The 24,112-nt window shown below is 55.6% G+C and overlaps 3 protein-coding genes across 4 annotated transcripts in view; 1 reads left to right on the top strand and 2 right to left on the bottom strand.

Annotated features, from left to right (window-relative positions):
* tsc2 (TSC complex subunit 2) overlaps window positions 1-19,669 on the bottom strand; it is a 47,050-nt gene extending 27,381 nt beyond the window's left edge. The window contains 22 exon segments of the mRNA XM_060048389.1: window positions 167-356; window positions 734-868; window positions 1,764-1,886; window positions 3,287-3,494; window positions 3,785-3,891; window positions 6,124-6,246; window positions 6,320-6,436; window positions 7,167-7,322; window positions 8,659-8,740; window positions 8,911-9,014; window positions 9,152-9,289; window positions 10,244-10,387; window positions 10,859-10,985; window positions 11,141-11,214; window positions 11,653-11,778; window positions 11,896-11,944; window positions 12,471-12,588; window positions 12,819-12,966; window positions 16,916-17,026; window positions 18,195-18,281; window positions 18,371-18,549; window positions 19,527-19,669. Of these exon segments, the coding sequence (XP_059904372.1) occupies window positions 167-356; window positions 734-868; window positions 1,764-1,886; window positions 3,287-3,494; window positions 3,785-3,891; window positions 6,124-6,246; window positions 6,320-6,436; window positions 7,167-7,322; window positions 8,659-8,740; window positions 8,911-9,014; window positions 9,152-9,289; window positions 10,244-10,387; window positions 10,859-10,985; window positions 11,141-11,214; window positions 11,653-11,778; window positions 11,896-11,944; window positions 12,471-12,588; window positions 12,819-12,966; window positions 16,916-17,026; window positions 18,195-18,281; window positions 18,371-18,505 (2,602 nt within the window). The 5' untranslated portion in view covers window positions 18,506-18,549; window positions 19,527-19,669.
* Window positions 19,670-19,916: 247 nt separating this feature from the next.
* On the top strand, window positions 19,917-23,707 carry nthl1 (nth-like DNA glycosylase 1). Of its 2 annotated transcripts, none has more exons than XM_060048388.1 (6): window positions 19,917-20,076; window positions 20,316-20,629; window positions 21,215-21,370; window positions 21,957-22,116; window positions 22,460-22,565; window positions 22,959-23,707. In XM_060048388.1, exons 1-6 carry the CDS (start codon window positions 19,917-19,919, stop codon window positions 23,383-23,385), a joined length of 1,323 nt encoding a protein of 440 aa, XP_059904371.1. In that variant the 3' UTR covers window positions 23,386-23,707. The 2 variants fall into 2 exon arrangements, with proteins under 2 accessions (XP_059904371.1, XP_059904370.1); XM_060048387.1 differs by having other exon boundaries at window positions 21,215-21,385.
* Window positions 23,652-24,112, bottom strand: part of LOC132454217 (transportin-2-like) — an 8,259-nt gene continuing 7,798 nt past the window's right edge. Inside the window, exon 9 of the mRNA XM_060047441.1 lies at window positions 23,652-23,720. Within this exon, the coding sequence (XP_059903424.1) occupies window positions 23,652-23,720 (69 nt within the window). The remainder of the gene's footprint in view (window positions 23,721-24,112) is intronic.

The raw sequence follows: 24,112 nt of genomic DNA, 5'->3' as shown, positions 1-24,112 counted from the left end.
ACACTCAGAGTCTCTCAGAGAACACTCAGAGGAACACCAGAGAACACTCAGAGGAACACCAGAGAACAGGAACACTCAGACACCAGACAGCCGTAACACTCAGACACTGGCTGGACCCAGACTACTAGAGGGAGGGCTGATACTCAATGTGAGGCGAGGGTCTCACTGGAGAGGAACTCCAGCATGGGAGAGGCCATGGCGACGGTGGCTGAGATGTGGGTGAGCTTGACGATGAGAGCTGGGAGGAGCTTGATCATGATGTCGGGCATCTCCACGGTGCACATCGTCAGGGCAACCACGCACTGCTTGGCACAGCGGTAGATGAGGCCCGTCTCCAGGCACTGGACCAGCTCCCTCTGCAGGGGAGACCAGCACATGAGGAGGACTAGCATGGGGTCCACCTGTCTGCCCAGGGGGGGGGGGGGGGGCTGCTGCAGCTGGTTATGGTAGAGGGGGTGTGGCCTACCTGTCGGGGCTGCTCCAGGTAGTTGTGGTTGGGGGGTGTGATCTATATGTCGGGGGCGTGGCCTACCTGTCAGGGCTGCTCCAGGAAGTTGTGGTTGGGGGGGTGTGGTCTATATGTCGGGGGCGTGGCCTACCTCTCAGGGCTGCTCCAGGTAGTTGTGGTTGGGGGGGTGTGGTCCATATGTCGGGGGCGTGGCCTACCTGTCAGGGCTGCTCCAGGAAGTTGTGGTTGGGGGGGTGTGGTCTATATGTCGGGGGCGTGGCCTACCTGTCGGGGCTGCTCCAGGTAGTTGTGGTAGGACGTGATGGCTGTCAGCACCGGCACCACGGCCAGCTGGACGTCTGTCCGGGAGAAGCCGTCCGGGGTCTTCTTCAGACGCTCCGAGGTCAGACCCAAGGTCACCTGAGGGTCAGGGTTAGAGGTCAGCCTACCGTCAGCTGAGGAGCTCAGAGCTAGGGCCTACCGTCAGCTGAGGAGCTCAGAGCTAGGGCCTACCGTCAGCTGAGAGGAGCTCAGAGCTAGGGCCTACCATCACCTGAGGAGCTCAGAGCTAGGGCCTACCGTCAGCTGAGAGGAGCTCAGAGCTAGGGCCTACCGTCAGCTGAGGAGCGCAGAGCTAGGGCCTACAGTCACCTGAGAGCTCAGAGCTAGGGCCTACCGTCAGCTGAGAGGAGCTCAGAGCTAGGGCCTACAGTCACCTGAGAGCTCAGAGCTAGGGCCTACCATCACCTGAGGAGCTCAGAGCTAGGGCCTACCGTCAGCTGAGAGGAGCTCAGAGCTAGGGCCTACCGTCAGCTGAGAGGAGCTCAGAGCTAGGGCCTACAGTCAGCTGAGGAGCGCAGAGCTAGGGCCTACAGTCACCTGAGAGCTCAGAGCTAGGGCCTACCGTCAGCTGAGGAGCTCAGAGCTAGGGCCTACCGTCAGCTGAGGAGCTCAGAGCTAGGGCCTACCGTCAGCTGAGAGGAGCTCAGAGCTAGGGCCTACCGTCACCTGAGAGGAGCTCAGAGCTAGGGCCTACCGTCACCTGAGGAGCTCAGAGCTAGGGCCTACCGTCAGCTGAGAGGAGCTCAGAGCTAGGGCCTACAGTCACCTGAGAGGAGCTCAGAGCTAGGGCCCACCATCACCTGAGGAGCTCAGAGCTAGGGCCTACCGTCAGCTGAGAGGAGCTCAGAGCTAGGGCCTACCGTCAGCTGAGAGGAGCTCAGAGCTAGAGCCTACCACTGTGCAGGAGCTCAGAGCTAGGGCCTACCGCGGCGCAGGAGCTCAGAGCTAGGGCCTACCGCGGCGCAGGGCGTACCATGGAGCAGAGCTGGGAGCAGAGCTGGTCCAGGCTGCAGGGCGAGGTCAGGAGCAGCACCTTGTACTGCAGTGTCCGGGGCAGCTGGTCCAGGATCAGCTTCAGCACCTTCCAGTCCGTCTCCTGCAGCACAGCACAACCCCCGGGGGGGAGAATGGACGGGGGGGGGGGTGTGTGTGTGTGTGTGTGTGTGTGTGTGTGTGTGTGTGTGTGTGTGTGTGTGTGTGTGTGTGTGTGTGTGTGTGTGTGTGTGTCAGAGATGGAAATTAACTTTCTTGCCCACCAGCCACTCATCTTTTTTACCAGCCACCTTTTACATGCTATATATTTTTTAATATATGCGTACATTTTTAACAATATAATAGTAACCATAGATAAGCAAAGTGTTTTTCATACACATCATTTTCTCCATCAGAAGTGATTCTTACAGTAAGTAGGTGCTACCAAGGAACTGAGTTGAAAATGTTACACTCTTACCACATATGATAAACAATACACAGGTATCTGCTATGTTAAGTCATGTTTATTTCAAAGGTGTTACGATGACGTTTGGGATAGTTCATCTATGCAAAGTATTTTCAATAAAAAACGAATTTACATGAACAATAAAACAACATGCATGGCTACACCATCATAAGTCCAAAGGAACATTTTTTTTTTTTATATTTACATGTGACTGCATACAAATGTGTCCATACTTAGACATGGTAACTAACGTATGATAGTAAGCATTATTGGCCCTTAACACTAATATTCAGAAAAAACACTGCCTCAAAATTGCTATTGGCTTAAGCAATACAAGTAGAGGCATATACTTTAACTTTATACCCTAAACTTTTAAACGTTGCAAACGTGCAAAAACATAATTATATATTTATGTGGCATTCAGTCCAATGGGGAAAATATATCTGTGGCATTCAGTAGGCCAATGCTGTGGTAGAGTGTGTAAAGTATGACCAAGTGTTTCTTTCTGTTCAATAGATAGCACTTTATCAATCCCCTGTAGGAGAAATTTGTTAATGTTTGTCCCTATAAAACAATAATGGTAAAAAAATAAATACAAAACATGACGGTAACTGAGTAAGTCAAACTGTCCAATCTGAAGGCTCTACTTAACCACTCCCCCTACTAACTTCCACCAATGCAAAGCGAACAGAACTGAGTAGGGGAGGGCGTTGGCTAACTAGTTTGTGACCGACCCAGAGAAATGCAACGCAAATCAATGTTAACATGTATGAGGCTTTAATAAACTCCCGGACGATTTTGAAATTCCACCACACATTTTTTAAAAGTGTCTCAAAAAGGGGGCATGTCCGGGCAAAAGAGGACGTCTGGTTACGCCCTACGTGCGGGAAACCCATTTGATTTCTACCTGTAACACTGTTAAACAGCGGCCCAAATTGGTGAGCGTACGTGCGTGTGTGTGTCTCTGTACGTGTGTGTGTGTACGTGTGTGCGTGCGTGTCTCTGTGCGTGTGCGTGCGTCTCTTTGCGTGTGCGTGCGTGCGTCTGTGCGTGCGTACCATCTTGAGGGCCTGCAGCAGGGCGCTGAAGGCGGGGGCGTAGGGCAGGAAGGCGGTGCGGATGGAGGAGGAGGCGGCGGCGGAGGAGGAGGCGGAGCAGGAGGAGGTGGCCTGGACGGCGGGAGGCGGGGCCCCGGCGGGAGGAGAGGCGGAGCCAGTCGTCTTCTTCTCCACACCCCCCCCACCGCCGCCGCGCTTCTCCGGCTCCCTGAGAGAACAACACAGTTCAGCCTGGAGTCAAGGTGGTATGGAGTCGAATGGTATGACCCAAGATACGTCAGACAGAGAAAGCGCGCATATTCGACGGTACCGCCTTGTCATTGGTTTACCCAGGTGCCATTCCAACACCATTGCTACCTCTCATTGGCTGAATCTTTGAGAAAGTTGTAGACTCAATCAATATCTTGTTTTGGGGAACCAGTTCTTGTCGTTCACGTTCGGGATTCGTTCGTCGTAACGAATCAGTCGCGACCGACACATCCCTAGTGTGTGCCTCACCCCATGTCGCAGTAGCAGTAGGGGCTGAACCTCAGGGCCCCCTCCTTGTTGGAGACGCCGAGGCGGTGGAGGGAGTCGGCGCGCAGCATCAGGAAGAAGTCAAACACCTGGGGAGGGCGGGACTAACATGTTATACTGCAGGGAGGGCGGGACTAACATGTTATACTGCAGGGAGGGCGGGACTAACATGTTATACTGCAGGGAGGGCGGGGCTAACATGTTATACTGCAGGGAGGGCGGGACGAACATGTTATACTGCAGGGAGGGCGGGACTAACATGTTATACTGCAGGGAGGGCGGGACGAACATGTTATACTGCAGGGAGGGCGGGGCTAACATGTTATACTGCAGGGAGGGCGGGGCTAACATGTTATACTGCAGGGAGGGCGGGACTAACATGTTATACTGCAGGGAGGGCGGGACTAACATGTTATACTGCAGGGAGGGCGGGACGAACATGTTATACTGCAGGGAGGGCGGGGCTAACATGTTATACTGGAGGGAGGGCGGGGCTAACATGTTGTACTGCAGGGAGGGCAGGACAACACGGCTAACATGTTATACTGCAGGGAGGGCGGTACTAACATGTTATACTGCAGGGAGGGCGGGACAACACACTAACATGTTATACTGCAGGGAGGGCGGGACAACACGGCTAACATGTTATACTGCAGGGAGGGCGTGACAACACACTAACATGTTATACTGCAGGGAGGGCTGGACTAACAAGTTATACTGCAGGGAGGGCGGGACAACACGGCTAACATGTTATACTGCAGGGAGGGCTTGACAACACACTAACATGTTATATTGCAGGGAGAGGGCGTGAAAACACACTAACATGTTATACTGCAGGGAGGGCGGGACTAACACGTTGTACTGCAGGGAGGGCGGGACTAACAAGTTATACTGCAGGGAGGGCGGAACAACATACTAACATGTTATACTGCAGAGAGAGGGCGGGACAACACGGCTAACATGTTATACTGCAGGGAGGGCGGGACTAACATGTTATACTGCAGGGAGGGCGGGACAACATACTAGCATTTTATACTGCAGGGAGGGCGGGACAACACAGCTAAAATGTTATACTGCAGGGAGGGCGGGACTACCATTTTATACTTCAGAGAGAGGGCGGGACAACACACTAACACGTTATACTGCAGGGAGGGCGGGACAACACATTAACATGTTATACTGCAGAGAGAGGGCGGGACAACACACTAACATGTTATACTGCAGAGAGAGGGCGGGACAACACACTAACATGTTATACTGCAGGGAGGGCGGGACAACACACTAACATGTTATACTGCAGGGAGGGCGGGACAACACACTAACATGTTATACTGCAGAGAGAGGGCAGGACAACACGCTAACATGTTATACTGCAGGGAGGGCGGGACAACACACTAACATGTTATACTGCAGAGAGAGGGAGGGACAACACACTAACATGTTATACTGCAGAGAGAGGGCGGGACAACACACTAACATTTAATACTGCAGGGAGGGCGGGACAACACATTAACATGTTATACTGCAGAGAGAGGGCAGGACAACACGCTAACATGTTATACTGCAGAGAGAGGGCGGGACAACACACTAACATGTTATACTGCAGAGAGAGGGCGGGACAACACACTAAAATGTTATACTGCAGGGAGGGCGGGACAACACACTAATATGTTATAATGCAGAGAGAGGGCGGGACAACACACTAACATGTTATACTGCAGAGAGAGGGCGGGACAACACACTAGCATGTTATACTGCAGGGAGGGCGGGACAACACACTAACATTTTATACTGCAGAGAGAGGGCGGGACAACACATTAACATGTTATACTGCAGAGAGAGGGCGGGACAACACACTAACATGTTATACTGCAGAGAGAGGGCGGGACAACACACTAACATGTTATACTGCAGAGAGAGGGCGGGACAACACATTAACATGTTATACTGCAGAGAGAGGGCGGGACAACACACTAACATGTTATACTGCAGAGAGAGGGCGGGACAACACATTAACATGTTATACTGCAGAGAGAGGGCGGGACAACACACTAACATGTTATACTGCAGAGAGAGGGCGGGACAACACACTAACATGTTATACTGCAGAGAGAGGGCGGGACAACACACTAACATGTTATACTGCAGAGAGAGGGCGGGACAACACACTAACATGTTATACTGCAGAGAGAGGGCGGGACAACACACTAACATGTTATACTGCAGAGAGAGGGCGGGACAACACACTAACATGTTATACTGCAGAGAGAGGGAGGGACAACACACTAACATGTCATACTGCGGCCTGCAGAGAGGGGTACCTGCAGGCGGATGCTGGAGGCCACGGCGGAGCAGGCCTTGGTCTTGTAGTGCAGCTGCAGGTGGCTGATGAGGAGCTCGTAGACGCGGCTGGCGTGGCTCGCCGGCAGGCTGTACAGCTTACTCTGGGGGGGGACAAAGTTCAGGGAAAGCTCTTCTAGCGGGAAGGTGGGATCTCTCTGGGGGTCTGGTCCTCACCTGGAGGATCTCGAGCAGGCCCAGGACCGCCGTCCTGATGTCCTCCATGGGCGACTCTGCCGTGGGGTCTCTGTCCAGAACCTCCAGGGGCCCTGGGACCAGGGGACGGCTGGACACCTGCACACACACTCCCTTTAAGACCAGTGGTTCTCCCTGTGGCTCCCTGCTCCTCCTGCTCCTCCTCTCCCCCTCCTCCTCCTGCTCCTCCTGCTCCTCCTCTCCCTCTCTTCCTCCTGCTCCTGCTCCTCCTCTCCCTCTCCCCCTCCTCCTCCTGCTCCTCCCCCCTCCCTCCTCCTCCTCTCTCCTCTCCTCCTCCTCCTCCCCCCCCTCCTCCTCCTCTCCCCTCTCCTCCTCCTCCTCCTCCCCTCTCTCCCCCCCTCCTCCTCTCCCTCTCCTCCTCCTCCCCTCTCTCCCCCCCTCCTCCTCTCTCCCCTCCTCCTCCTCCCTCCTCCTCCTCTCCCCTCTCCTCCTCCTCCTGCTCCTCCTCTCCCTCTCCCCCTCCTCCTCCTGCTCCTCCTCCTGCTGCTGCTCCTCCCCCCTCCTCCTCCTCCTCCCTCCTCCTCCTCCTCCTCCTCCTCTCCCTCCTCCTCCTCTCCCTCTCCTCCTCCTGCTGCTCCCCCTCCTCCTCCCTCCTCCTCCTCCTCTCCCCTCTCCTCCCTCCTCCTCCTCCTCCTCCTCTCCCTCTCCTCCTCCTGCTGCTCCCCCTCCTCCTCCTCCTCCTCCTCTCCCTCTCCTCCTCCTCTCTCTCTCTCTCTCTCTCTCTCCTCTCCTCCCCTCCTCCCCTCCTCCTGCTCCCCCTCCCCCTCTCCCCTCCTCTCCCCCTCCCCACCTCTCCCCAGCCCCCCACCTTCTCGATGACGTCCAGCAGGCTGCTGAAGTGGTGCGTGCTGCAGCCCTCGGCCAGGTCCACCAGCAGCTGAGTGGCCTGCTTCCTCACCGCCAGGTCCCGGTCCTCCGCAATGCCGCTGAGCTGGGGGAGAACCACCGCCTCGATCAGCTCCTCCTGGGAACAGAGGAGGTTCTGTTAGTGAGGGGAGGACCACCGCCTCGATCAGCTCCTCTTAGGGAACCAGAGGAGGTTCTGTTAGTGAGGGGAGGACCACCGCCTCGATCAGCTCCTCCTGGGAACAGAGGAGGTTCTGTTAGTGAGGGGAGAACCACCGCCTCGATCAGCTCCTCTTAGGGAACCAGAGGAGGTTCTGTTAGTGAGGGGAGGACCACCGCCTCGATCAGCTCCTCTTAGGGAACAGAGGAGGTTCTGTTAGTGAGGGGAGGACCACTGCCTCGATCAGCTCCTCTTAGGGAACCAGAGGAGGTTCTGTTAGTGAGGAGAGGACCACCGCCTCGATCAGCTCCTCTTAGGGAACAGAGGAGGTTCTGTTAGTGAGGGGAGGACCACCGCCTCGATCAGCTCCTCTTAGGGAACAGAGGAGGTTCTGTTAGTGAGGGGAGGACCACCGCCTCGATCAGCTCCTCTTAGGGAACAGAGGAGGTTCTGTTAGTGAGGGGAGGACCACCGCCTCGATCAGCTCCTCTTAGGGAACAGAGGAGGTTCTGTTAGTGAGGGGAGGACCACCGCCTCGATCAGCTCCTCCTGGGAACAGAGGAGGTTCTGTTAGTGAGGGGAGGACCACCGCCTCGATCAGCTCCTCTTAGGGAACCAGAGGAGGTTCTGTTAGTGAGGGGAGGACCACTGCCTCGATCAGCTCCTCCTGGGAACAGAGGAGGTTCTGTTAGTGAGGGGAGGACCACCGCCTCGATCAGCTCCTCTTAGGGAACAGAGGAGGTTCTGTTAGTGAGGGGAGGACCACCGCCTCGATCAGCTCCTCTTAGGGAACCAGAGGAGGTTCTGTTAGTGAGGGGAGAACCACCGCCTCGATCAGCTCCTCTTAGGGAACCAGAGGAGGTTCTGTTAGTGAGGGGAGGACCACCGCCTCGATCAGCTCCTCCTGGGAACAGAGGAGGTTCTGTTAGTGAGGGGAGGACCACCGCCTCGATCAGCTCCTCTTAGGGAACCAGAGGAGGTTCTGTTAGTGAGGAGAGGACCACCGCCTCGATCAGCTCCTCTTAGGGAACAGAGGAGGTTCTGTTAGTGAGGGGAGGACCACCGCCTCGATCAGCTCCTCTTAGGGAACCAGAGGAGGTTCTGTTAGTGAGGGGAGAACCACCGCCTCGATCAGCTCCTCTTAGGGAACCAGAGGCTCCATGTTCCTTAATGTGCTGACGCTATGGAGAACGGTCTCTAAGTGGGAGATAAGAAGGGATGCAACACGGAGAGTGCTACAGTGTGTGTGTAGTGTCTGGGAGGAGGGACAGTGTGTTTGTGTGTGTCAACACACCTCGTAGAGCTGCCGGTTGGTGCTCAGCACAAAGGAGAGGATGTGAAGCACTTTGATCCTTATCCCACTCCGGCTCTCATTCCTCCAGCGAGAGAGAGAGAGAGAGAGAGAGAGAGAGAGAGAGAGAGACAGAGACAGAGACAGAGACAGAGACAGAGACAGAGACAGAGAGAGAGGCACAAAAGAAACATTACAGCCAGGATCAGATTGACAGTGAGGTAACGCGTGTGCGTGTGCGTGTGCGTGTCCTACTTAAAGAAGGTGTCCATGAGGCGGTGGAGGTTCTGGATCCAGCCGTCCTTGGCGGGCTGGATGGACTGAGCCCGGTAGGAGATGAGGGTCAGCACGGAGGAGTCCTGAGGGAGACACATCGTTATGGTACTACGCATGTCAGGGTTAACCCTCCCCTAACCCTCCCTGTGGGTTAGGGTTAGGGTTAACCCTAACCCTAACCCTCCCTGTGGGTTAGGGTTAGGGCTGTGGTGGAACTCACCGGCCTCTTGTCGGCACACTTCTCCACCAGGCTGAAGAACTTGTCGGTGGATCCGTGGAAGCCGTTCTGCTCGTACAGCTCCTCCACCGTGGTCAGCAGCTCGTACACGATCGCCTTCAGCTCAGCGCTGCCGATGGTCTGGGGACACACCTTAACATGTTATACTAACATGTTATACTGTATGGTCTGGAGGCGGGACACACCTTAACATGTTATACTAACATGTTATACTGTATGGTCTGGGGGCGGGACACACCTTAACATGTTATACTGACAACACACACCTTACCATGTTATACTGTATGGTCTGGAGGCGGGACACACCTTAACATGTTATACTGACAACACACACCTTAACCTGTTATATTAACATGTTATACTGACAACACACACCTTAACATGTTATACTGTATGGTCTGGAGGCGGGACAGACCTTAACATGTTATATTAACCTGTTTTACTGTATGGTCAGGGGGCGGGACACACCTTAACATGTTATATTAACATGTTATACTGTATGGTCTGGAGGCGGGACACACCTTAACCTGTTATATTAACATGTTATACTGTATGGTCTGGAGGCGGGACACACCTTAACATGTTATATTAACATGTTATACTGTATGGTCTGGAGGCGGGACAGACCTTAACATGTTATATTAACCTGTTTTACTGTATGGTCAGGGGGCGGGACACACCTTAACCTGTTATATTAACATGTTATACTGTATGGTCTGGAGGCGGGACACACCTTAACATGTTATATTAACATGTTATACTGTATGGTCTGGAGGCGGGACAGACCTTAACATGTTATATTAACCTGTTTTACTGTATGGTCAGGGGGCGGGACACACCTTAACATGTTATATTAACATGTTATACTGTATGGTCTGGAGGCGGGACACACCTTAACCTGTTATATTAACATGTTATACTGTATGGTCTGGGGGCGGGACAGACCTTAACATGTTATATTAACCTGTTATACTGTATGGTCTGGGGGCGGGACAGACCTTAACATGTTATGTTAACCTGTTATAGGGTTAGGGTGGTAGTGTAGTAGTACTAGTAGTATTATAGTACCTGTACCTGTATCTGCTGCAGTAGCCTCTCGATGATGGCCAGCAGGATGTCCCAGGTCACCACCTGCAGGTCTTTGCCGTACTTCTTGATGAGTCTAGTGATGGACAGGACGATCTCGTAGGACACCACCTCGTTAGCACACGACATGGCCTGGAGCGGACACACAGACACACAGCGCTTTAACATCAACTCACCCCTCTGGATCATTCAACCCACGGCCATTCTTGGTGATCAGTGTGTTAAATCGTGAACGGACTGTATTTACACAGCGCTTTCCAACCAGTGGCCACTCGTTATACAACACTGCCTCACATTCACTCATTCACCCCTTCATTCACACCCCCCCCCCCCCCCCCCGACGGCGGAGTCAGCCCGGCAGGGCGACAGCCAGCTGGTCAGCAGCAGTCAGGGGGAGGCGTCTCCCTCAGGGACACCTCGGCACTCCGCTAGGAGGAGCCGGGGATCGAACCAGCGACCTTCAGGTTACCAGCCGACCCGCTCTACCTCCTGAGTCACACGCCCCGCAGGCCACATCGGTACTTTGGGGGGTGTGTGTGTGTGTGTGTGTGTCTGTGTCTGTGTGTGTGTGTGTGTGTGTACGCCACCAGGTTCATCGTCTACCTTGTAGAAGGAGGGGAGCACCAGGGTGGGCGTGTTCTTCAGGGCCGGCAGCCTGTGGGCCCCCCAGAGGGCCATCCCCACGAAGAACACCGCCCCCCGCAGCAGGGCCGCATCCTCCACGTACACCCTGCGGAGAGCCAGAGTGAACACACACACACACACCCTGCGGAGAGCCAGAGTTAACACACACACACACACACACACACACACACACACACACACACACACACACACACACACACACACACACACACACACACACACACACACACACACACACACCTTTCCTCCATGATACGACACATGGTGTAGATGGCGCTGTGGCCCAGGTGAGTCCCCAACACCTTCCTCATCAGCTGCAGAACAGGACAGGTGAGAGGAGGACAGGGTGAGAGAAGAACAGGTGAGAGGAGGACAGGTGAGAGAAGAACAGGTGAGAGAAGAACAGGTGAGAGGAGGACAGGTGAGATGAGGACAGGTGAGAGGAGGACAGGTGAGAGTAGGACAGGTGAGAGGAGGACAGGTGAGAGGAGGACAGGTGAGAGGAGGACAGGTGAGAGGAGGACAGGTGAGAGAAGGACAGGTGAGAAGAGGACAGGTGAGAAGAGGACAGGTGAGAAGACAGGTGAGAGGAGGACAGGTGAGAGGAGGACAGGTGAGAGGAGGACAGGTGAGAGGAGGACAGGTGAGTGGTTAGGCTTATTTCTGAGACTTTTGTCAGGAGCCACTTGGAGGGATGACCGTGAGCAGGGGATGAAACTCAGTCTCCTCCTCTCTCCTCACGTCCTCCTCACCTTCCAGCAGGTCTCACAGAACTCCTTGACGTTGACGGTGCGGCACAGCGTGATGATGAACACCGTGAGGGAGTCCGAGGGGAGGCAGTTGTAGCACACCACCGCATCCAGCACCTGCAGCGCCACCTGTAGGCCGACACAGGAACCACATGACACAAAGCACAGACGTGGCCGAGCTTTGTATTATGAATGGTTAATAATCCATTCTTCATGCCATGGTGATGGTCAGTCTCTGACTCCTACCTCGATATCAGTGGAGGAGGTGGTTCTATTGCACAGCAGACAGATCTTCCTGCAAAGACAAATGAAACAGATACGCAGATCAGGTTGAAAGGATAGAGATATGCTTGTGTGTTTGTTGACCTACTGGACCATGAGACGTTCTAATGACCTACTGGACCATGATGGAGACGTTCTAATGACCTACTGGACCATGAGACGTTCTAATGACCTACTGGACCATGATGGAGACGTTCTAATAATAATAATAATAATAATTCATTATATTTATATAGCGCTTTTCAATGACCCAAAGACGCTTACAGAAGGGGGGGACCTAACTCACCACCACCAGTGTGTAGCACCCACATGGGTGCTACACCCAAGTGGGTGTAGGTCACCCATCATGACCTACTGGACCATGATGGAGACGTTCTAATGACCTACTGGACCATGAGACGTTCTAATGACCTACTGGACCATGATGGAGACGTTGTAATGACCTACTGGACCATGATGGAGACGTTCTAATGACCTACTGGACCATGAGACGTTCTAATGACCTACTGGACCATGATGAAGACGTTCTAATGACCTACTGGACCATGATGGAGACGTTCTGGTCCAGGTAGCAGCTGTTGAACTTCACCAGGTTGACCAGCACGTTGAGGAAGTCTGAAGTCAGACCATTGTCCATCCAGAGGAGGACAAAGCGTGCTGGCAGAAGAGAGAACAACAGTCACAGGAGCCCAGCTCGGCTCTCCCTTTCATAAGCTCTATGAAAGGGGTGTGTGATACAGATCTGGTGGGACTGAGGGAGGTAAACCTTTCCCTGAATTACAAAATACTCTTCAGAGATGCTTGAACTAACTCATTCGCCTGCCTGCTACGGCAGGCCTTCAGCTCGGGTAAGTCGCAGAACCACTTTGATGTTTCTGAAGTCTTACCGATGTCCTCCTCCAGATACGTGATATCTTTTCCATTCTCCGTCAAGGCCTTGAAAACCTCCAAGCGGTCTGCCAGCTCCTCATTTGGCGGCTGGTAGTCTCTGATCACCTTAAAGTAGTAGGCTCTGAGCGGACCCAGCCGATCCCCCTGCAGGCACACGAGGTAGGTTAGGTTATCATACCGCCCTCGTTGGAGTGGGGGAGGATTGTTTCCACTGTGTCCTGGTTAGGGTTAGGGTTAGGGTTAGGGTTGGGGTTAATCCTAACCCTCGTTGGGGGGGAGGATTGTTTCCACTGTGTCCTGGTTAGGGTTAGGGTTAGGGTTGGGGTTAATCCTAACCCTCGTTGGGGGGGAGGATTGTTTCCACTGTGTCCTGGTTAGGGTTAGGGTTAGGGTTGGGGTTAACCCTAACCCTCGTTGGGGGGGAGGATTGTTTCCACTGTGTCCTGGTTAGGGTTAGGGTTAACCCTAACCCTCGTTGGGGGGGAGGATTGATTCCACTGTGTCCTGCTGGTTTCCTCCTCTCTCCTAAGCTTAGATGGGCAGGCTCATTGCAAGACATTAAATTGCCCTTGAGAGTAAAGGGTGTGTTGTAACTAAGTGTCAGTGTGTGCATCTTAGGGTTGTGCTATAGAGAGGCTGTCAGTGTGTGTATCTTAGGACTGTGTGTACGTGCCTGTCGCTGGATGATGGCTCTGAGGTTAGGGTTAGGTGGTGCGTGTGTTAGGGTTAGGGTTAGGTGGTGCGTGTGTTAGGGTTAGGTGGTGCGTGTGTCAGGGTTAGGGTTAGGTGGTGCGTGTGTTAGGGTTAGGGTGGTGCGTGTGTCAGGGTTAGGGTTAGGTGGTGCGTGTGTCAGGGTTGGGTGGTGCGTGTGTCAGGGTTAGGTGGTGCGTGGGTCAGGGTTGGGTGGTGCGTGTGTCAGGGTTGGGTGGTGTGTGGGTCAGGGTTGGGTGGTGCGTGTGTCAGGGTTAGGGTTGGGTGGTGCGTGTGTCAGGGTTGGGTGGTGCGTGGGTCAGGGTTGGGTGGTGCGTGGGTCAGGGTTGGGTGGTGCGTGTGTCAGGGTTGGGTGGTGCGTGTGTCAGGGTTGGGTGGTGCGTGTGTCAGGGTTAGGGTTGGGTGGTGCGTGGGTCAGGGTTGGGTGGTGCGTGTGTTAGGGTCAGGGTTGGGTGGTGCGTGGGTCAGGGTTGGGTGGTGCGTGGGTCAGGGTTGGGTGGTGCGTGTGTCAGGGTTGGGCGGTGCGTGGGTCAGGGTTGGGTGGTGCGTGGGTCAGGGTTGGGCGGTGCGTGGGTCAGGGTTGGGCGGTGCGTGGGTCAGGGTTGGGTGGTGCGTGGGTCAGGGTTGGGTGGTGCGTGGGTCAGGGTTGGGTGGTGCGTGTGTCAGGGTTGGGTGGTGCGTGTGTCAGGGTTGGGTGGTGCGTGTGTCAGGGTTAGGGTTGGGTGGTGCGTGGGTCAGGGTTGGGTGGTGCGTGTGTTAGGGTCAGGGTTGGGTGGTGCGTGGGTCAGGGTTGGGTGGTGCGTGGGTCAGGGTTGGGTGGTGCGTGTGTCAGGGTTGGGCGGTGCGTGGGTCAGGGTTGGGTGGTGCGTGGGTCAGGGTTGGGCGGTGCGTGGGTCAGGGTTGGGTGGTGCGTGGGTCAGGGTTGGGCGGTGCGTGGGTCAGGGTTGGGCGGTGCGTGGGTCAGGGTTGGGTGGTGCGTGGGTCAGGGTTGGGTGGTGCGTGTGTTAGGGTCAGGGTTGGGCGGTGCGTGGGTCAGGGTTGGGTGGTGCGTGTGTTAGGGTCAGGGTTGGGTGGTGCGTGTGTTAGGGTTAGGGTTGGGTGGTGCGTGGGTCAGGGTTGGGCGGTGCGTGGGTCAGGGTTGGGTGGTGCGTGTGTTAGGGTCAGGGTTGGGTGGTGCGTGGGTCAGGGTTGGGCGGTGCGTGTGTTAGGGTCAGGGTTGGGTGGTGCGTGGGTCAGGGTTGGGCGGTGCGTGGGTCAGGGTTGGGTGGTGCGTGGGTCAGGGTTGGGTGGTGCGTGTGTTAGGGTTAGGGTTGGGTGGTGCGTGGGTCAGGGTTGGGTGGTGCGTGGGTTAGGGTTGGGTGGTGCGTGGGTCAGGGTTGGGTGGTGCGTGGGTCAGGGTTGGGTGGTGCGTGGGTCAGGGTTGGGTGGTGCGTGGGTCAGGGTTGGGTGGTGCGTGGGTCAGGGTTGGGCGGTGCGTGGGTCAGGGTTGGGTGGTGCGTGGGTTAGGGTTGGGTGGTGCGTGGGTCAGGGTTAGGGTTGGGTGGTGCGTGGGTTAGGGTTGGGTGGTGCGTGGGTCAGGGTTGGGTGGTGCGTGGGTTAGGGTTGGGTGGTGCGTGGGTTAGGGTCAGGGTTGGGCGGTGCGTGGGTCAGGGTTGGGTGGTGCGTGGGTTAGGGTCAGGGTTGGGCGGTGCGTGGGTCAGGGTTGGGCGGTGCGTGGGTCAGGGTTGGGTGGTGCGTGGGTCAGGGTTGGGTGGTGCGTGTGTTAGGGTCAGGGTTGGGTGGTGCGTGGGTCAGGGTTGGGTGGTGCGTGGGTCAGGGTTGGGTGGTGCGTGGGTCAGGGTTGGGCGGTGCGTGGGTCAGGGTTGGCGGTGCGTGGGTCAGGGTTGGGTGGTGCGTGTGTTAGGGTCAGGGTTGGGTGGTGCGTGGGTCAGGGTTGGGTGGTGCGTGGGTCAGGGTTGGGTGGTGCGTGGGTCAGGGTTGGGCGGTGCGTGGGTCAGGGTTGGGTGGTGCGTGGGTCAGGGTTGGGCGGTGCGTGGGTCAGGGTTGGGTGGTGCGTGGGTCAGGGTTGGGCGGTGCGTGGGTCAGGGTTGGGTGGTGCGTGTGTTAGGGTCAGGGTTGGGTGGTGCGTGGGTCAGGGTTGGGTGGTGCGTGGGTCAGGGTTGGGTGGTGCGTGGGTCAGGGTTGGGTGGTGCGTGGGTCAGGGTTGGGCGGTGCGTGGGTCAGGGTTGGGTGGTGCGTGTGTTAGGGTCAGGGTTGGGTGGTGCGTGTGTTAGGGTCAGGGTTGGGTGGTGCGTGGGTCAGGGTTGGGTGGTGCGTGGGTCAGGGTTGGGCGGTGCGTGGGTTAGGGTTGGGTGGTGCGTGGGTCAGGGTTGGGTGGTGCGTGGGTCAGGGTTGGGCGGTGCGTGGGTCAGGGTTGGGTGGTGCGTGGGTCAGGGTTGGGTGGTGCGTGTGTTAGGGTCAGGGTTGGGTGGTGCGTGTGTTAGGGTCAGGGTTGGGTGGTGCGTGGGTCAGGGTTGGGCGGTGCGTGGGTCAGGGTTGGGTGGTGCGTGTGTCAGGGTTAGGGTTGGGTGGTGCGTGGGTCAGGGTTGGGTGGTGCGTGTGTTAGGGTCAGGGTTGGGTGGTGCGTGGGTCAGGGTTGGGTGGTGCGTGTGTTAGGGTCAGGGTTGGGTGGTGCGTGGGTCAGGGTTGGGTGGTGCGTGTGTTAGGGTCAGGGTTGGGTGGTGCGTGGGTTAGGGTTGGGTGGTGCGTGTGTCAGGGTCAGGGTTGGGTGGTGCGTGGGTTAGGGTCAGGGTTGGGTGGTGCGTGGGTCAGGGTTGGGTGGTGCGTGTGTTAGGGTCAGGGTTGGGTGGTGCGTGGGTTAGGGTTGGGCGGTGCGTGGGTTAGGGTTGGGTGGTGCGTGGGTCAGGGTTGGGTGGTGCGTGGGTCAGGGTTGGGCGGTGCGTGGGTTAGGGTTGGGCGGTGCGTGGGTCAGGGTTGGGTGGTGCGTGGGTCAGGGTTGGGTGGTGCGTGGGTCAGGGTTGGGTGGTGCGTGGGTCAGGGTTAGGGTTGGGCGGTGCGTGGGTCAGGGTTGGGTGGTGCGTGGGTCAGGGTTAGGGTTGGGCGGTGCGTGGGTTAGGGTTGGGTGGTGCGTGGGTTAGGGTTGGGTGGTGCGTGGGTTAGGGTTGGGTGGTGCGTGGGTTAGGGTTGGGTGGTGCGTGGGTCAGGGTTGGGCGGTGCGTGGGTCAGGGTTGGGCGGTGCGTGGGTCAGGGTTGGGCGGTGCGTGGGTCAGGGTTGGGTGGTGCGTGGGTTAGGGTTGGGTGGTGCGTGGGTTAGGGTTGGGTGGTGCGTGGGTCAGGGTTGGGCGGTGCGTGGGTCAGGGTTGGGCGGTGCGTGGGTACGTGCCTGTCCCTGGATGATGGCTCTGAGCAGCAGCAGGACAGCGTGGCGTGCCTCGGGCGGCTGCTCAGGGGTCAACATGTCCTCCACCGCCTTCCAGACCGCCTCCACCGCATACTGAGGAGCACAGAGGGGTGGAGCAAAACAGACCGGACGCTACGTCACCACCAGACAGACGGTACGGCACCACCAGACAGACGCTACGTCACCACCAGACAGACACTCCGTCACCACCAGACAGACGCTACGTCACCACCAGACAGACACTACGTCACCACCAGACAGACGCTACGTCACCACCAGACAGACGCTACGTCACCACCAGACAGACGCTACGTCACCACCAGACAGACGCTACGTCACCACCAGACAGACACTACGTCACCACCAGACAGACACTACGTCACCACCAGACACTACGTCACCACCAGACAGACGCTACGTCACCACCAGACAGACACTACGTCACCACCAGACAGACACTACGTCACCACCAGACACTACGTCACCACCAGACAGACACTCCGTCACCACCAGACAGACGCTACGTCACCACCAGACAGACGCTACGTCACCACCAGACAGACACTCCGTCACCACCAGACAGACGCTACGTCACCACCAGACAGACGGTATGGCACCACCAGACAGACACTACGTCACCACCAGACAGACACTACGTCACCACCAGACACACTACGTCACCACCAGACAGACGCTACGTCACCACCAGACAGACGCTACGTCACCACCAGACAGACGCTACGTCACCACCAGACAGACACTATGTCACCACCAGACAGACGCTACGTCACCACCAGACAGACGCTACGTCACCACCAGACAGACACTACGTCACCACCAGAGACGCTACGTCACCACCAGACAGACACTACGTCACCACCAGACAGACGCTACGTCACCACCAGACAGACGCTACGTCACCACCAGACAGACGCTACGTCACCACCAGACAGACGCTACGTCACCACCAGACAGACGCTACGTCACCACCAGACAGACGCTACGTCACCACCAGACAGACGCTACGTCTCCACCAGACACGCTACGTCACCACCAGACAGACGCTACGTCACCACCAGACAGACGCTACGTCACCACCAGACAGACGCTACGTCACCACCAGACACACTACGTCACCACCAGACACACTACGTCACCACCAGACACACTACGTCACCACCAGACACACTACGTCACCACCAGACAGACGCTACGTCACCACCAGACAGACACTACGTCACCATCTGACCGGGACACACACCTCCTCAAACTTCTTGGATTTGGCCAGATCGCACACTTGGTGGATGACCTTGATGCGATTCCCGATCCCACATTCCGGATGCAGGTCCTGTGAAACAGAACAGGCGGTTGAAGACCTCTGTAGCCTACATGATGTGGTTTACATGAGTCCATCACAGTGATCACTCTGTCACTCACCTTAAGGATGTTGTGGTTGATGATGAACTCAGAGGGTTTGTTGTCAGTCTGTTTGGTGGGGGGCCTCTGGGGTCCGATGCCAAAGATCCCCTTCACCTTGTCTTTGAGGCTCTCCTTACTGGGCTGTTTGTTCATGGCCCCTCCTGGCTGGGCGACCGCTGCCTGCAGTCCGTCGTTATCTACAACCAATCAGAACTCGTCTGCTTCGTCACATATCAAACATTCACCTAACCCTGTGAAACAACCTTAAAGCATGTATTACACTACAAGGATGCATATTCAAATAGTCCTGCATGGTACCACAGAACCAGTTAGAACCAGTTGGACTATCGAACCACTAACCTGAGGAACACTAACCAGAGGAACACTAACCAGAGGAACACTAACCTGAGGAACACTAACCTGAGGAACACTAACCTGAGGAACACCAACCTGAGGAACACCAACCAGAGGAACACTAACCTGAGGAACACTAACCTGAGGAACACTAACCAGAGGAACACTAACCAGAGGAACACTAACCTGAGGAACACTAACCAGAGGAACACTAACCAGAGGAACACTAACCTGAGGAACACTAACCTGAGGAACACTAACCTGAGGAACACTAACCAGAGGAACACTAACCTGAGGAACACTAACCAGAGGAACACTAACCTGAGGAACACTAACCAGAGGAACACTAACCAGAGGAACACTAACCTGAGGAACACTAACCTGAGGAACACTAACCTGAGGATTACTAACCTGAGGAACACTAACCAGAGGAACACTAACCAGAGGAACACCAACCTGAGGAACACTAACCAGAGGAACACTAACCAGAGGAACACTAACCTGTGAGGAACACTAACTGAGGAACACCAACCTGTGAGGAACACTAACCTGTGAGGAACACTTAACTCAACCGGTTTGAATGACAGTATGTAGAATTAGCATTAACTTCTCCGTTAGCATCACTAGCCTCCTGCTAGCAGTCAGAGCTCATCTCCAACAGCGTTCCTAAGAGGCGGGTCGGTTTAGTGTTCATCTGTAACATGTGTTGACATTCGCGTTAGACCAGAGTACCAACAACCCTATTAATGTCCTATAGTATGTAGTAAAGTATTATTATAGTAGATAGTCTAGTATTATAATAGTATTTAGTATTATTTACCACTGCTCGGTCCTCCGCTCCAACCGGATGCACACTGACGGCCACTTCCGACAACAACACCTTAGCGGTGCTTTCTGGGAAGTGTAGTTCTAATCAAGAACGAAATACTCTCTGAGCTCCTAGGGTTGCTCCATAGATTTGGATTTTATATCGTGGATGCATCGATGTTTGAAAGAATCTTTCTTTCTACATTCAGCTAAATAACGGCGGGCTTATGGATGGCCTTCACGAAAGGAGCAGCATGTTGCATTAGGACATGAGGCTCAGCAGCATGAAGCCTGAGGAGTGAGGAAGGTGTCCTGTGTGTCCCAGACTGAAGTCCGTCTACTGGTTCTAAAGAGTGTGATCGATTGTAAAAAGAAAAATCAAATCCCTGCTTGGTGCTTCAATATGACTTCTCCTTACTTCACCCACGGCGCTGTTCTTACTCGAAGTCTCAATCAAAGAACACGCCTGTCTGCTCTGGGGTCGAAAGTAATAAATAAACCTCTGAACCCAGGTCCTCCTGTCGAACTGAAGGATGAGGAGGAGGAGACGTGCATCTGCGAAGGTAACTCCTCCGTTAATAAGCGTCATGTCGTGTTTGTTCAAGACATAGAAGATGACCTGCGTTCTAGGCCATCATGCAGTCAGTTTATAACCTCGTAATACAGACACATCTGTGGACCCAGTCTGTGACACATGTTCAACACTGTCCCTGAATAGAATGAAAAACGTGTTTAAGAAGATGATTCTGTCACCATAACTTCATACAGCTCCTTTATCTAAGAACTTCTATTGTCGATACAGATGACGGTCCAGCCTCTCCTACTCGCATCCTCGAGCCACTAAAGTCAGAGCCGGCCCCCTCGTCCCTGCCCCCCTCACCCCCGGCCCCCTCCCGCAGACGGAGACCGTTAAAGGTGGAGTACGAGCAGCGCGGCCCAGGGTTAAAGGTAGAGTACGAGGAGCGCGAGGGGGACCCAGCGGTGAAGACAGAGCGCTGGGAGCCTCCTGATTGGAGGATCCAGCTGGCCCACATCCGTGAGATGAGGAGGAGCCGAGACGCGCCCGTAGATCACATGGGGGCGGAAACATGCTACGAACCAGGGGCCCCCGCCCCGGTAAGACCCCCCCACACACACATACACAGAGTTATCATCTCACGGACAGAAGTAAACCATCTTGCCCTCTTATCGTCGATTATTCTCTTCTTCTTCCTGTGTGCGTGTGCATGAGCATGCGTGCGTGTGTGTGTATGTGCTTGTGTGGGCGGGTGTGTGTCTGCGTGCGTGTGTGTGTGTGCTCCTGTGTGCGTGTGTGTGTGCTCCTGTGTGTGTGTGTGTGCGTGCGTATGTGTGTGCGTGTGTGTGTGTGCGCGTGCTTGTGTGTGTGTATGCGTGCGTGTGTGTGCTCCTGTGTGTGTGTGTGTGCTCCTGTGTGTGTGCGTGCTTGTGTGTGTGTGTGTGTGTGCGTGCGTGTGTGTGTGTGTGCGTGTGTGTGTGTGTGTGCGCGTGCTTGTGTGTGTGTGTGTGTGCGCGCGTGTGTGTGTGTGTGTGTGCTCCTGTGTGTGTGTGTGTGTGCTCCTGTGTGTGTGCGTTGTTGTGTGTGTGTGTGTGTGTGCGTGCGTGCTTGTGTGTGTGTGCGTTGTTGTGTGTGTGTGTGTGTGTGCGTGCGTGCTTGTGTGTGTGTGTGCGTGCGTGCCCCAGGTGAGGCGCTTCCAGGTGCTGGTGTCCCTGATGCTCTCCAGCCAGACTCGGGACGAGGTGACGGCGGCGGCCATGGCGCGGCTGCGGGCACACGGCTGCACGGTGGACGGCATCCTGAGCACCGACCACGAGGCGCTGGGGAGGCTCCTCCACCCGGTGGGCTTCTGGAGGGTGAGGCCAGGGGGAGGGTGAGGCCAGGGGGAGGGTGAGGCCAGGGTGAGGGTCAGGGTGAGGGTCAGGGTGAGGCCAGGGTGAGGGTGAGGGTCAGGGTGAGGGTCAGGGTGAGGGTGAGGGTCAGGGTGAGGCCAGGGGGAGGGTGAGGCCAGGGTGAGGGTCAGGGTGAGGGTCAGGATGAGGCTCAGGGTGAGGGTCAGAGTGAGGGTGAGGGTCAGGGTGAGGCCAGGGTGAGGGTCAGGGTGAGGGTCAGGGTGAGGGTCAGGGTGAGGGTCAGGATGAGGCTCAGGGTGAGGGTCAGGGTGAGGCCAGGGTGAGGGTGAGGGTCAGGGTTAGGGTCAGGGTGAGGCCAGGTTGAGGGTGAGGGTCAGGGTGAGGCCAGGGTGAGGGTCAGGGTGAGGGTCAGGGTAAGGCCAGGGTGAGGGTGAGGGTCAGGGTTAGGGTCAGGGTGAGGGTCAGGTTGAGGGTCAGGGTGAGGTGAGGGTCAGGGTAAGGCCAGGGTGAAGGTGAGGGTCAAGGTGAGGAGCCTGACCTCTGACCCCCCTGACCTCTGACCCCTCCTGACCAGACCAAGGCGGGGTATCTGCGGAGGACCTGCCTGGTGCTGCAGCAGCAGTTCTGCGGGGACATCCCGGACAGCGTGGAGGGGCTGGTGGGGCTGCCCGGCGTGGGGCCCAAGATGGCCCACCTGGCCATGAGCATCGCCTGGGGCCGCGTGTCGGGGATAGGTACCTCCAGAGACGCCGAAGCAGAGTCACCGGCTCTGCCTGCACCCACACCCCTCTGACGCACTTAGTGTACGTCGCTTTGGACTACAGCGCTGCTAAAGCCCTGAAGTCAACGGAACAACGTATCAATAACGTCTAATTAGAGGTGGCAAAGTAGACGACTCGTTACAGCGGGGTTAACGCACGGCTTAGGGACGGACTCTTGAGTTAAGCTGGTGTGTGTGTGTGTGTGTGTGTGTGTGTGTGTGTGTGTGTGTGTGTGTGTGTGTGTGTGTGTGTGTATGTGTGTGTGTGTGTGTGTGTGTGTGTGTGTGTGTGTGTGTGTGTGTGTGTGTGTGTGTAGGTGTGGACACACACGTCCACCGTATCTCCAACAGGCTGGGCTGGCTGAGGACCGCCTCCCGGACCGCAGAGCAGACGCGCACTGCCCTGGAGGACTGGTTACCTAGGTGACAGCGGCCATTCATTAACCTTGACTTTAATTTGATGTCCTCTACGTTCATTATTGTTGTTATTATTCTGCATCCTGATGTTCCAAACATTCCTTCTGACCTTAAGCTATCAGAAACAACTGGTTGGTCCTCAGCTGACTCAATAAGAATTCATTTATTGCTTTATTATGGCTTTGATACAACTGGTCTGAGCCAACTGGTCTGAGCCAACTGGTCTGAGCCAACTGGTCTGAGCTAACTGGTCTGAGCTAACTGGTCTGCGCTAACTGATGTATAACCTGTAACCAGTGAGATCCACTGGTCTAACTGGTAACTGTAACCAGTGAGGCACTGGTCTAACTGGTAACTGTAACCAGTGAGGCACTGGTTTAACTGGTTCCTGTCCCACAGGGCTTTGTGGGGGGAGGTCAACTGGCTCCTCGTGGGCTTCGGCCAGCAGAAGTGTCGCCCGCTCAGACCGCTCTGCTCCGAGTGTCTGAACCAGAGCTGCTGCCCTTCTGCACACCAGCCCCCCCCCACCCAGAGGACCAAGACCCCCCCCACCCAGAGGACATCGCCCCCCAAGACCCCCCCCACCAAGAGGACCTCGCCCCCCAAGACCCCCCCCACCAAGAGGACCAAGACCCCCCCCCACCAAGAGGACCAAGACCCCCCCCACCAAGTGGACCAAGACCCCCCCCACCAAGAGGACCACGCCCCCCAAGACCCCCCCCACCAAGAGGACCAAGACCCCCAAGACCCCCCCCACCAAGTGGACCAAGACCCCCCCCACCAAGAGGCCCCAGGCTGGACCAACACCCTCCAGGACCTCTCCTGACCTGCTCCCCCCCGCCAGCTCCAGGGTGAAGACGGAGGCTGAACAGGAAGAGGATGAGAGGGAACCGCCCCCACCTTCAGCCTCCTGTCCACCCAGGAGGCTGAAGGGGGGGAAGGTGCTCTGATATGAGCTCACAGACTATATATATATACGCTAAATGTTAACCTTTCGCTCTTTACCCCAGGTTCTGATTACATGGCTTTGACTCATTACTGTTATTTGATGATAAAATTATGTTTTCTATTTAGTGTACTTTAAAGGATTCATCACACTTTTTTGTTAAGAATTTTCAACAGACCATAAATGGTTTTGTACTCCTTGATGTAAATAGTTCCCTTTTACACAAAAAGGACTCAAGAGAATGCAATATAATTGGTGTTTCATTAACATCTGAGTTAAAGGCACCCAGTGCAACTTTCGAGGCTTAAAAATAAACATTCAATTTCTAGTCTTTTTTACACGTAGTAAGTTTCAATAACTCCATACCATTACATACCGACATTCAAGCAGCAAAGATGAGACGTCGTTGTGTGGTGAGAACTGATAGAAAATCGATAACAACAACAATGCCGCCATTTTCTTTCTTTTTTGTAACCTACAATAAATAAAGCAGGCTTCCAGTCAATGGAAAAATGGCTTCTCCCCACCGGCGATTGTTGTTGTTTACGATTTTCTATCAGTTCTCACCACACAACGACGTCTCATCTTTGCTCCTTGAATGTCGATA

Source organism: Gadus macrocephalus, chromosome 3, assembly GCF_031168955.1.
Source record: "Gadus macrocephalus chromosome 3, ASM3116895v1".
NCBI lineage: Eukaryota > Metazoa > Chordata > Actinopteri > Gadiformes > Gadidae > Gadus > Gadus macrocephalus.
The sequence above is the reverse complement of the archived record's forward strand: the minus strand, read 5'-3'. Positions and strand labels throughout refer to the sequence as shown.

What these genes read in the sequence shown, in the direction of transcription:
- nthl1 (XM_060048387.1), top strand. Translation starts at nt 19,917, where the DNA reads ATGACTTCTCCTTACTTCACCCACGGCGCTGTTCTTACTCGAAGTCTC. An exon ending in GGAGACGTGCATCTGCGAAG is followed by an intron (nt 20,077 to 20,315) that starts GTAACTCCTCCG and finishes TTGTCGATACAG; the next exon opens with ATGACGGTCCAGCCTCTCCT. An exon ending in ACCCGGTGGGCTTCTGGAGG is followed by an intron (nt 21,386 to 21,956) that starts GTGAGGCCAGGG and finishes CCTCCTGACCAG; the next exon opens with ACCAAGGCGGGGTATCTGCG.